General features: G+C 50.2%; 1 protein-coding gene across 1 annotated transcript; it reads right to left on the bottom strand.

The window, feature by feature from the left end:
* Positions 1–3293: 3293 nt before the first annotated feature.
* Positions 3294–11442, bottom strand: LOC119113477 (Bardet-Biedl syndrome 5 protein homolog). Its single transcript, XM_037237786.1, has 7 exons — positions 11277–11442; positions 10337–10461; positions 8320–8483; positions 7559–7733; positions 5463–5639; positions 4512–4682; positions 3294–3392 (listed from the first exon to the last, which is right to left on the bottom strand). The coding sequence occupies exons 1-7, from the start codon at positions 11389–11391 to the stop codon at positions 3294–3296; spliced, it is 1026 nt and encodes a 341-aa protein (XP_037093681.1). The 5' UTR covers positions 11392–11442.
* Positions 11443–12583: the final 1141 nt, after the last annotated feature.

Below are 12583 nucleotides of genomic sequence, written 5' to 3'. Positions count from 1 at the left end.
TGGCTCTTCAACCTTTTGCAAGTGGGAAAATTACTTCTTAAGCCCGAACCACGCAGTAAATTAACAAGAAACCACGAATACTGGCGAGCTTATACCAAGCCTAACTAAGACGGAAATATGTGTCTTGAGTAATATGGAAACTATACGTGACTCACTATGCTCTCATGATTAATTATTTATTCCACGTTCACATCTGCCAGTTCATTGCTTGTAGGGTATGCATGTTGAAATATTTACGACGAGCATCGTAGGTGTAAGAATTGTTGTCCAACGCCGCACATCTTCTATAACTTGTAGACAGCTCACGTGGTAGAACGTTGACAAACATATACAAACATACAACAGAAGTCAGCCCATCGCTAAGTCTCATGCCCAACTTTCGTCCACATTACTCCACTGGAGGCGCTAAAAATATTTCCTTATAGCAAGGCTGGCAAAAGCAAGTGAGCTGAAAACAATATTTTCATTCCGTGACAGCGATGGGGTGGGAAACGTTCGATGTTCATGGGGCCTGCTTACTGACGATTATTTGTTTTTCATCGAGATAAGCGTGATACGCGTAGCCAACCAGAGTTCTTGGTTGGTTGGTTGGTTGGTTGCGCTAGTATCGTAATGTTGATAAGTGCCAGCCAATATCGACCCACCGTCGAAACACCACGCGACAAAATCGCCCGAAACACCACGCGACATGAACTAGTTGAATTCTAACTAAGCCTGGAGGCGGAGTGATGCTTATTCCAAAGTCACAACAGCTGTCTGGCCAATGACGTGTTGCTATCACTTGACAAAACAACGTGTGCCAACCAGCTCCTGCAGAAATAAGGCCACGTGGTAACGCTGAATGCGTCAGTGATTTGTCTGTCACTTGGAAGGCACGAGGTCAAATGTTCGCTTTAACAGGTTGAACACCGCGGGTCAATTGTTCTTTTTCGGGCGCAGCCCGGATTATTTGGACTTGAATTCGAATCATTATATACCAACAATAATCTCTAGGAACATAGCCGCATATTGAATTTTGGTGGACTTACATATTTAGCTGAACAATATTCATTCCTAGTGCCCACTCTTGTTTGTTGCCGACAACTCACATTCCCAAAAAATGACGTCTTGCTCCCCGACATGCATGATGCCAGTGGGAAGAGACTTGGTGCGTTTGTGGTGGACTATTAGGCATAAAAGAGGCGATTTTTGTTGCCAGTATATAATTCAGATCACACCTATAGGTAGCCCATTATATGTGTGTTCCGATGACTTCATTTTTTTCACCGGCGCAACCTTTAAGACCGTGTAACCAGTGGCAGATGAGCATTGCTATGTGTTTGTTGCTGCCATTGTAGAACGTTTAATGCTTTAAAGAAGCCTTCGCTTCCTCCAGTAGAATTTGCATGCAGCTTATCCCAGTCCCACGAACAGTGACCGTTTTTTATGTTTACCGTAGCGTTAGGTGCTGCACGGTTGTCCATCTGAAAGATGTCGACTGTTTCCTCGCTGTCGTATTTAACAACAATATATTCTGACACGGAACCATGCCTCCTCCTTTTCAAAGAGACGAAAACTTAGTGGATTTATAATACTGCCGACATTTTTCAGCGATCCTAAGTACTGGTGGCAGGGTCACGTTATTGCACAGGTTATTGAAACCGATTTCTACCGTGTGTGTGTGTGTGTGTGTGTGTGTGTGTGTGGTGTGTGTGTGTGTGTGTGTGTGTGTGTGTGTGTGTGTGTGTGTGTGTGTGTGTGTGTGTGTGTGTGTGCGTGTGTGTGTGTGTGTGCGTGTGTGTGTGTGTGTGTGTGTGTGTGTGTGTGTGTGCGTGCGTGCGTGCGTGCGTGAGTGCGTGCGTGCGTGCGTGCGTGCGTGCGTGCGCGCGTGCTGTTGACGGTGCCACGAAGCGAGCATAGCACAGATACTTGTCAATGACCATAAATACAAAATTTCAGCAGCTGGCGCGCGTTGGAAGCTTTTCTAGCTTTCGTTTTCACCAGTCTTCAACGAGTGGCAACTCCAACAGAACATGCCAGCGTAGTTTGCAAGTTATTCGTGCCTACGGCAAGAGTGAACGACGTCACAACACGTACGAGTTTCTGCCATGCTCGACAGCCAACGGAGACGCGAGTTAATCTGACGTCCGGCCATCGCCGGTGAATGATACTGCAGTCTGTGCGTGCCCCGGACACTACGGCGACCCATGTACAGTCTTGAACGGACTGGCTAGCGCTAGTAACAGACACCAGGCTCTCCCCCCCCCCCCCCCTACCCTCGCCCGACTCGCTGCCGGACCACAGCCGCCGCGAGCTAGTATTTCGCCGACTGCAGACGCCGCGCAGACCACAACCAGCGTCAATCACCCGCGCGTCGACAGTAACTGCTGCAGGTTGTCACCGTCACCGTCAGCCAAGCCTGCTTTTCGAACTCTGTCCAGCGCTGCCCGTGTGGAAACAAACGCTCACAAGGTGCAACACTTTTATTGACACATCCAACCAATATCCCCATAAGATATGAGTGCAAGTGCACGGGCATTTTGACGCGTGATGACTGACTAGATTCGTCCCTTTCCGCTTGAAAGCAAGCTTTGCACAAGTGATGCGTCGGATAACACGCGCCTTGCTGAAGCTTCTGGCGACACACAACTCGATTCGCTTCGGCTTCGGCTTTGACTTTGGCTTCGGCTTCGGCATCGGCCTCAGCTGGCTGGCCACTCTGAGATCTGCACGTGCAAACCCGCCCCACATGACACCATTCACAACGGAGCCTATCAAGACCAAAAGCTGACCCCAGGTGCGCAGCCCCGGTCGGCTGCGCTTGTGCGAACAGACAGGGACGACCCGCGGCAGGGCAGGAGCGCAGTTGTGTTCTTGGACGGAACGCAGTCGGACGGAGTCGGCGCCGCTCCACCCGCGGTCGCATTGCACACACATTCCCCGCTCGCGCGGCGCCGCACTAACGAGAGTCACGGCGGTGCTGCGGCCTTTGCCGGAGCTGATCGGTGAGGGCGGCGCGCCGCGAGACCGACGACGATGAGCCGGCTGCGGACGGGCGCGACCCTCACTACACCCGCTAGTCCACAGGCTGCGGGAGGAGACTGGCGCGGTGGCGGGGAGATAGCACAGCCTCCTGTCTCGCCGCTGGCACCGACGTGGGCGGGAGGTAGCGAGATCATCTCCCATCTGTCGTACTCTGCAAAACATACAGGCTCCACGTTCGCCCTCTGTGCACCCCCGCCCACGGCGCGCGCGGCGACGGGCGTCGTCCGGGGGCGGCACTGGCTCTGCAGGGGCAGCATTGGCCGCGGGCTCTACTGCGGCACCACCTGCCACAGACTCTGCAGCGTGAAGCCGTCCTTGAGCCGCTCCATCGCCAGCCCCAGCTCGGGACAGTAGACCGGCTCCCGGTCCTGGCGACACCAGGCGGCCGGTCAGAACAGGTGGCCCACAAGACATACACGAGATGGCGGTTCTTATTCTGACAATGAACGACCTCCAGTACGGTTAATTTATAGTTCCAAGAGGTAATGGTTAAACACTGGTCAAACGTTATGAGGGAAGACCTGCGTTTTACCACTGCAGTCTACGCTTGTTCGACAACGTCGTTTAGAGGGAATGTTCACGTTTAAAGATAATGAAGCAAACACCAAATACGGTGAACTAAGCCTACTTTGATAAATGGGTAATTTTAGTACATATGCCCCGCAATACATCATTCATTGCATCATGGAAGGTTTGTATGACGCTGGGTGCTGCCAAACCGACCATGCGAAATACCACCCTAGTTCCCAGTTGTAGTACTTTGATTTCCCGAGATGGCCGCGGTGGTGCTGGAGGTGTGTGCTGAACCAGCATCGTTACGTGCTCGTGATCTGGCCACTTTTCGGGGTGTTCTTGCACATTTGTCCGTGAGTTTAACGTGTTTTCTTGTATTCACATACTCAGTTATTGCGCTATCATTAAGTTATTAGATCTGAGTCTCATTTCTGTAATGAATGGGACCCATGTACAACTTCTTGCATTATGAAGCTCATGACGTGATTCGTGACTGAAATTGGCACAACTTACACAACACTGGTTCAGAATCAATTGACGTTTGTTCCGTCTGAAAATCGTGCTCACGAACGCCAGATATGAACAACTTAACGATTATATTCTTGTTGGCCTTGAACGCCTCATGGCCAATCAGGTGGCAGGATTTGAATAGCATTTCTCTGACGTAATATCTGAACGATCGTTCGTTGCATGATCGTACCGCCGCCATTTCCGTTGAAAACTCCATACAAATCAGGAACACTCCCTTCAACTAGTACCTTCTGGAGCACTGAAGGCCGATCAACGTCAGAGTAATGACTCCAACTCACAATGCCGATTCACCAAGAGCTCATCACCTTACTTGGCTCCATCAAAGCCAGCGTCAGTGCCACGTGCAATCACAGCAGCAGCGACGCACTCCGGCGTCATCTACCCAGCACCATGGGTCAGCAGCGGCCGCACCATCGTCCACTGACGCCGAGGCAGCCTCTGACCTGCGCGTGGTCGCCGTCGGCGAAATAGGAGGCAAACGTGTCGGCGGGCGGCTCCGTGTCGTCGATCTCGGCGATATTGTCCATGTCGTTGCTCAGCTGGTCCGCCGTCATCGAAGCGCTCTCGCAGTCGCGCGTGTACTCCACCCCGAACACAGGCGTCTCGCTGTACACCTGGCGACGGGACGGGGGCACCTCTTGTACACGCGGAGATGGTACAATGCCATCCCTTGTACAACTGGCGGCGGGACGGGGGCATCTCTTGTACACGCGGAGATGGTACAATGCCATCCCTTGTACACCTGGCGACGGCGCAAGGACATCTCTTGTATACCTGGAGACGGCACATTACTCCCTTCCTGTACACCTGGCGTCGGGACGAGGGCATCTCTTGTACAAACAGATATAGTACATTACAACCCCTAGCACACCTAGCGACGGTACAAAAGTATCCCCAGTACACCTAGCGACGATACAATAGTACCCCTTGTGCACCTGGTGCCAGCACACTAACACCCCATGCATCTCTGATGACGGTGCAACAAAACAGCCTCCGTTACACCTGGCGAAAGCGCAACACAACTTTCCTTGTACACGTGGCAGCGGTGCATAAACACCTCTTGTAAAAACACCTCTTGCCTCATAAACACCTCTTGCCTGGCGAAAGTACATTACCTCTCGTATATCAATAGCAGTGCATACTTGTTTAACACACCAAATATATCTAGCCCCTCGTCCCGACCACTCCGAACACCCCGAGCCGGCACAAAACAGATACTTCTATCGCTCGGAAAATGTTTGGATCAATCGGTACACGAACACGCCCGGGGATCGGGACACAAGCATTGATCACGTGCCACAGACCAGCACAGCCAGCGCATCTGCCGTGAGGACTCGTGATCATGCAACGGACGCTGCGGCGCTCGTCAGCCGATGTCGCGGCGCGCCGCCCACCTGGAAGAGCGAGTCCAGCTCCTTGTAGACCTCCATCAGCTTCTGCTTGGGGTCGATCCGGAATCCGAGCACGTAGCCGCCGCTGCTCTCCGTGGACTCCACCACCAGCGCCGGGCCGAACTTGGAGTCCCGCGTGCGAACCGAGTCCATTTGAAGGTACGGCAGCGACATGTTGAACTGGACAGAGGCAGATCGCTCAATAAGCGGAGCATTTCCACATGGCCTTGTCCATCAGTTTTACATAGCGTTTTAGCCGATGCCGCGCCTAAACACGTGGCATTTAGCGTTCCTGAGTCTAGCAGTCTGTTCCACAGGCTCCACAGGCGAGCGACCAGTGAAAGATAGAGGCATTCGCTTCGGGCTGACAAGAAAGGTGGCCTGTTGGTGGCGGGGCGTATTCGCCTAAGGGCGTAACAGCTTCTACAAACCAGTAACGCTTGCATTCCAGGCGTTCAGTGATATGTAGCGTAAAGAAGGGGTTTGTCTCCGAGTAGGCCTAGATAACTGCGTTGTGGTAGATCGTGTACAATTAATGATGTGCTCTTGAGTTATAGCTCGAAACATAAGCTATTGGGCCGTTCGCCAGGAGCACTACCCTGGTTCTCCGTTTTTCATAACGCGAACTCTTGGGAGGGGGGGGGGGGGGGCGATGCGACTCCTGCCATTTTCAAACTAAGAGAGATAGAGCTTAGTGGAAAACATCAGTGGATTTGCTTCAACGAGTATCTCGTGACTGACATTACGCACTGGCGACGCGACTGTCATATCGCTAGGATAATAATCAACCAATTATGTCAGGTCCAAGGTCAAAGTTACCCGAAAATAGACTTTTTTAGGTTCGCATGCTCACATGCACGAGACCATGCCTGGTAACGGCACGAAAACTACACAGGTGTGTTCCTTGTACAATTTCGACCTACATGGTGCGTGGTTTTGTGTTTTGACCATATATTCATAATGCATGGCCTCGTTAGTGTAACAAAGTCGGCCCGCCGTGCGCGTTCCGCGGCATCGTCTACTGCCTCCTCCCGCATTTGCAGGACGTAGGTCGTCGTACAGTGTTGCCCAAAAACCACCGCTGTTCAAAACGAGAAAGGCTAGGGACACATTTTTTAATCAAAATACGCGCAATGGATGCCCCATAAGCTACTGAAAATTTGGACACCCTTGTACGACATGCCGGAAAGGTATCCTCAGAAAAACTCAAAGGGGTGAGGGGGTCGTATCGGCCGCTTCCTCGTTACGAAGGGTTCTCCTAATCCCCCTACGAGGGTTAGCCCTCATCCTGATGAGCTTTCAGCAGGTTATGGGGCATCCACTACGCACGTTTTAACAAAACTTGTTCCTAACTTTTCTGGTCTGACCAGCAGCGGATTTTCAGGAGCATTGCGAGGCGACCCACGTCCGGCGCGGAACGCTTGCGGCGGGGCCACACGGTTACATTAACAGAGCCATATCTCATACACGTAGACTCAGAGCATACACGCCTACACCAATGTAGTCATAATTGAACAAGAAACATGAACTTTAGGCTTTGTATCGCCACGAAGCATGGTTTCGTATGGACAATGTTGTAAGGCTGAAAAAGTGCGATTTTGACACACATTTAACTTTGACCTGGCATAATGGGGTCAACTGCTGACCTAATGAGATAAAAGGTCATCTAAATTCCGAGGCCTCGTTGAAACCAACCCATCGGTGGTTTTCGCCAAGCTCTACCTTTCTTAGTTCGGAAACGCAGGGGGCGAGGGGTCGCATCCCCTGCCAGTCCGCGTTATGAAAAACGGCGAATCAGGACAAGGGCTAAGCGAGTTTCCGAACCTCTTTTCGCTTAAAAACGGACTCAACAAAATTGTGAAATACGTGTTTCTCAACATAACTTAACGGCACATCGATAGTCTTATTTGATCCACCACGCCTCTGAAGGCAAGTATACAACGATTCGTCGCCGCACTTCGAAGTGACCAGCGACAGGTCATTTCCAGCTGAGTGCACTCGGTGCTGAGCCATTCCAATGCAACTCGACGTCCCCCCCCTACCCACCCACTCCCCCCCCCTCTCGCCACTGCACAAGCCGCCGCGCCAGCGCCGCGCACCTGTTCGTTCATGTTGGCAAACCAAACGAGTCGGACGTTGGTGATGACGAAGGTGCCGAGGTTGCCTTGGTCGGAAGAGAGGTTCCACACGCCGTCCACCCGGCTCACGATCTCCTCCTGCGGCAACCGCCGCAACTGCTTGTTGGAGACGATGGCGCCGCGCAGCTTCAGCTCCCTGTCCGGGGAGGGTATGGGGGTCACATGAAGAGGGGCTCGGAAGGCCCTGTTACGTGTTGTGTTGTTGTGATGATGTCAGCACCTGCCTATACTTTTACGGAAGGATTGAGGCGAGGTATTAGTACCACATATGGAACAATCATTCGGGCCTTCGTACTCGTCTGCTGAGTACTCAGGTACAAAACGGTTAGCATAATTAAGTGCCCGGTCGTTGCTAGTCGTCATGAAACTCTGAGAAGGACTGGATGACATTTGACTTTCAGCCATGTATGCGTCATAACGCGAGTCCTCTCCTCGGAATTGCTGCGATCCGAACCAGGTTCTTCTGATCGCGGTTCAGTGCTCTACCAGTTGCTCTTTCCGTTTTACCATCCATGATGCCTGCGCCTCTTGACGAGAGCAATCCTGCCCACCTTTCGACCCGGCACTAGGTCAAAGCTCCCGGCCCAACATGCCTCAGCTACAAGCACAGCCTGTACGGCAACCCGAGCAGACCCCAGTGAGTGCATTTAGACCCGCCATCCTGTACAGGTGGCACGTAGACCCCCACCTGCCAGCGCAGCCCTGGTGCAGCTCTCGCTCACCTGTAGAGCCGGGAGCTGGTGTAGGCCTTGTACACGCCGCCGACGGACGTGAACAAGCGCTGGCTGCCCGGCGTCAGGTTGGTGAAGATGAACTCGAAGCGAGTGTTGCCCGACTTGGTGAGGATGTACAGGGCCTCGGTCATACCGCGTAGCTTGGAGTTCACCTAGGTGGAGTGCGGTGAACAGCTCAGATACAGCGCAGTACGCCGCTGGTCAGATACAAGCTGTGCTGATGCGTGGAACTGTCCATGATTTTCTTGAAGGAGCCTGTCTTGTAGTAATGTCTAACGCAGTATAATCTTTGCTGGGGCTCTCATTGAGTTGTTTACGGGCGTTGCTTTTGCCATGCCCGGCAAAATAACGGTGATTAGCAAATAAATGAAGGAAGCATCACAAAAAGTATAAGGGGTCCATTTACCGGGAGTGCCACTAGCATTTGACCCCAAATAAGCAAACAGGACTTCATATATCTTGGGGCGGGGGTCAATCTGACTTCTCGACCCTAAAATTTTGCTCGGGGATAGCCTGGAACAGCTCAGCGTAGCCGCCGCAAACTTTTTTGTTCAGTTGCCAGGAAAGTTCTTAGCAAATCTTTTGGTATGACAATAGCTGCATTTCGTAAGGTCGCCGACCTATGGCAGGTCACGGTCAGGCCTTGTCTGTCAGCGATGGCAATTCCAAGGGAATCGTTCAATCTGATACGAAAACGGATTGTTAGGCGAAACCATAAGTGTTTGAGACGGCTTCTTAGACAAAAGCATGCTTTCATTGTAGGATTGCGACTCATTGTACTGAGCTTGAGCCAGGCGTGAATGTTAGACCGAGATCAAAATCAACTTGTCTCTTTGTGGTACACACTGATTTACGGAATAATCTCTGGCGCTCATTTTTAATATCTTGATCACAGGGACGTCAATATATATATATATATATATATATATATATTATATATATATATATATATATATATGCTATTTTGATCTTATGATGGTCAGAGATCACTGACCTAAACCAACTGCTGTCAACGTTTGTCAGGAAATACCACAGAGAATAATTATCGACGTACATTCATATTAGTATCAAAACAATCTCGAAAGTGTTGAGTCATTGTGACCTAGAGGCAAAATAATGTCACTGCCCTGAGATGGACACCAGATTTTCCTTAGTAGACGTATCTAAGTTAAATGTCGCCGCATGAGCAGGTCTGAGGACGCTTCGAACAACAATGTGGAGTTTGAGCTTGTTTTCTCTTTTTACCCTGAAGGTCGTGATCTTGAGACCTAAAAATTGGCTGGCCTAAAAATATACTGGCCTACTTGCACTGTGAATCCATTGTCTCTAGCTCTTTCAGTTCGGTTTTGCTGTGCTGGGAAGGGGGGGGGGGGGGGCTAAACTGACTCCCCGCCCAAGAGCGTCGCATCCAACCGGCTAGCCCGGCACGTGTTCTTCCCCGGGGTTTTATGCTGACAGTAATCGACATTCAGAATACCAGCATAGACTAGTAAATCGACGTAATCAAGTGGATAGTGGTCATATTGACGAAGCTCTTTTCATTTCCTACGGTATGACAGTTTTAACACGGCTTTAACAACACCTCGATGTTCAAAGATCTTTAAACGTCGAGTAGCTCATAAACATAGTCTGCATGCATCGGAGCTGACATGTCTTGCACACAAACCACAGCCAGGAAGTGGGCCACCACATTGCATTTTAGTGAAATATTTCGCAGCGTATGAGTACGGACGGAGTGTTCTCTTATATGGAATACTGTCTTCTTCAATTTTGTCACTATCCCTTCGTGGTGTCAGCATTGGACCAGTAAGACCAGTAATCCCAGCACGTATTTCAGTGAGATGTCACAAAGCGTCAATCAGTATTTAAGACAAGCCCGCCTAGGGTCGTGGTTATCGCTGGGAAAACACCGGAGCCGCCGTCACCACCACAGCGGGGCCGATGTCAGCAGCGGTGAGCAAGGCCAGCGCTATGAGGGCTGGCCACAGCCGAGCAGAGCGTTCACCTGCTTGACGGTGATGTTGAGCACGCAGTTGTAGCCGACCGAGAGGCTGACGCGCGGCATGGCGTGCGAGTGCCAGATGATGCGCAGGTTTGTCACCAGCATCCGGCCTCGGTCACCGCTGTTGCCTGTCGCCACAGAGACGGTCACCGCTGTTGTCTGTCGCCACAGAGACGGTCACCGCTGTTGTCTGTCGTTACAGAGACGATCACTGTTTTCGCCTGTTGTCACAGAGACGGTCATCGCTGTTACCAGTTCGTTACAAAGACGGTCACCGCTAAGGTCTGTCGTCACAGAGGCGGTCATCGCTGTTGTCTGTTGTTACAGAGACGGCCACCGCTGTTGCCTGTCGTCACAGAGACGGTCACCGCTTTTGCCTGTTGTTACAGAGATTGTCACCGCTGTAGCCTGTCGTCGCAGAGACGGACACTGCTTTCGCCTGTTGTCACAGAGACGGTCACCGCTGTTACCTATCGTCACAGAGAGAGTCACCGCTTTCGCCTGTTGTTACAGAGACGGTCACCGATGTTGCTTGTTGTCACAGAGACGGTCACCACCATTCTATGTCCTTGCACAGATGTTCACTGCTGTCCTGTCATCACACAGACGGTCACCGCCTTCGCTTCTTGTCACAATGGTGGCATAAATGCGAAACTACGTCATCACCCACTACCGAGCTGAGGACTCGCACCATAAGGAAGTCGTCACTTGCGCAGACGGTGTGAACAGCACCGACAGTCACGGTCACCGACTGTCTGAACAGCATGGGCGCTTCCACCGTGACGATCTGAGAAAGCAGCAAACAGCCGTTGATCTCCAATGCGACGAACTCGCTTCTCGTCATTTCAATTTCCAATGTCATTTAGTGCGGGCCACGCCTGTGTCACAGCTCACTCGCAAAGCACACCTTGCGTTTACCGGAGGCACGCACGCACGTACATACCCTTGGTGTCTTCCACAGAGTCTAATGTATCGATCAGCTGCTCGCCAGGTCGCATTTTCATCTGCGATGGTGCTATGTCGAACCGCACCTCCCTGTCCTCCCACAGCAGTGACATGGCTGGTGTTCAGAGGATGACAAAAGGTCAAGGGAGAGAGCCTCTGCGCCTCCTGCCCTGTGGGACAAGACGATGCCCTGCATTAGCTGCGTGGTTATCCCACAAATATGGTAGAATGGGGGAGATGTGTCAATAGTAGTTAATATGCTCACTAGTGGCATTTGCTGCCCAAGCTCAAGGTGGAAAAATGGGCTCTGGCTCTGGCGGTAAAAGCTCTGACAGGTGGTGAAGTAGAGAGACCTAGCAAAGATATATACGGAATGTTACAAGATGAGTGTGTTATGTGACAGTGCAAAATGCTGATAATGAATGCAGATCTCCAGATAAGTGGACTGGCCTGTCTGAAGTAAAAAATAAAGAACAAAGCATACCCTGCAGCTGAAGTTTCACATAAATTTTGGGATTCATACCACACAATGGACAATCTGGAATTCAGATCAAAATTAAAGAGATTAAGATTAAACTAGGCTCAAATTTTGGCATTGAACAGTAAAACTTTGTAATGTTGAGTAACTCCAGCTTTTAAACAGCTTTCATAGATTTCTGGCTAGCTGTTCTAAATGCTCCTACTGGCAGCTCAAACATAAATCCTTCCAAATATAGATTATTTGTATATGTAATAAGACAGGACAGGTGATTTCCTGTAATGCATATTCAAGACAATCATATCAAATTGAGTTTATAAAATGACAATGAGCCACCAACCAAGTTCTTTGTTTGAGACCAGTGCACTCAATAGTTTAAATAATATTTGAAGCTGGCTGTCAGGATTTGCATTTTCATTTTCAGAATTCTGGATTTGTAACATTCAAATATATTTCAGTTCATTCAAATCCCTTTTTGCTGAGCCCTTAGCACTTTTGTGCATATAACTTTCGAAAAATGGATAAAATGCCATAGCCAAGGCAATTTAACTCAACCCATCTCTAAGGCAATTTAATGAAAAAAATAATAAATAGCTACCCTTAATGAAAGAAAAAAGAACGTAATATTATTATCTGTATCACCACAACTTTGCATTCATTCCCATTTGCATGTAACTCCAGGGACATCTTTGCTATCAAAAGTGTATAATACTTTATAGTGTGTTATGCTCATGCAAGGCGCAGTTAAGTGTACTGTGTAGGCTGACACAGTTCAAAAAAGTGGTGAGGAGAAATGACAACATGCTGACCTAAAGATCTTCATTATT

Source organism: Pollicipes pollicipes, unplaced genomic scaffold, assembly GCF_011947565.3.
Source record: "Pollicipes pollicipes isolate AB1234 unplaced genomic scaffold, Ppol_2.1 Scaffold_7262;HRSCAF=8765_pilon_pilon_pilon, whole genome shotgun sequence".
Classification (NCBI taxonomy): Eukaryota; Metazoa; Arthropoda; class Thecostraca; order Pollicipedomorpha; family Pollicipedidae; genus Pollicipes; species Pollicipes pollicipes.
The sequence above is the reverse complement of the archived record's forward strand: the minus strand, read 5'-3'. Positions and strand labels throughout refer to the sequence as shown.

Coding starts and splice junctions, on each gene's coding strand:
- LOC119113477 (XM_037237786.1), bottom strand. CDS start 11,391: ATGTCACTGCTGTGGGAGGACAGGGAGGTGCGGTTCGACATAGCACCA. Junction 10,462..11,276: donor CTCTGTGGAAGACACCAAGG/GTATGTACGTGC, acceptor CTGTGGCGACAG/GCAACAGCGGTGACCGAGGC. Junction 7,734..8,319: donor ACCAGCTCCCGGCTCTACAG/GTGAGCGAGAGC, acceptor CTCCCCGGACAG/GGAGCTGAAGCTGCGCGGCG.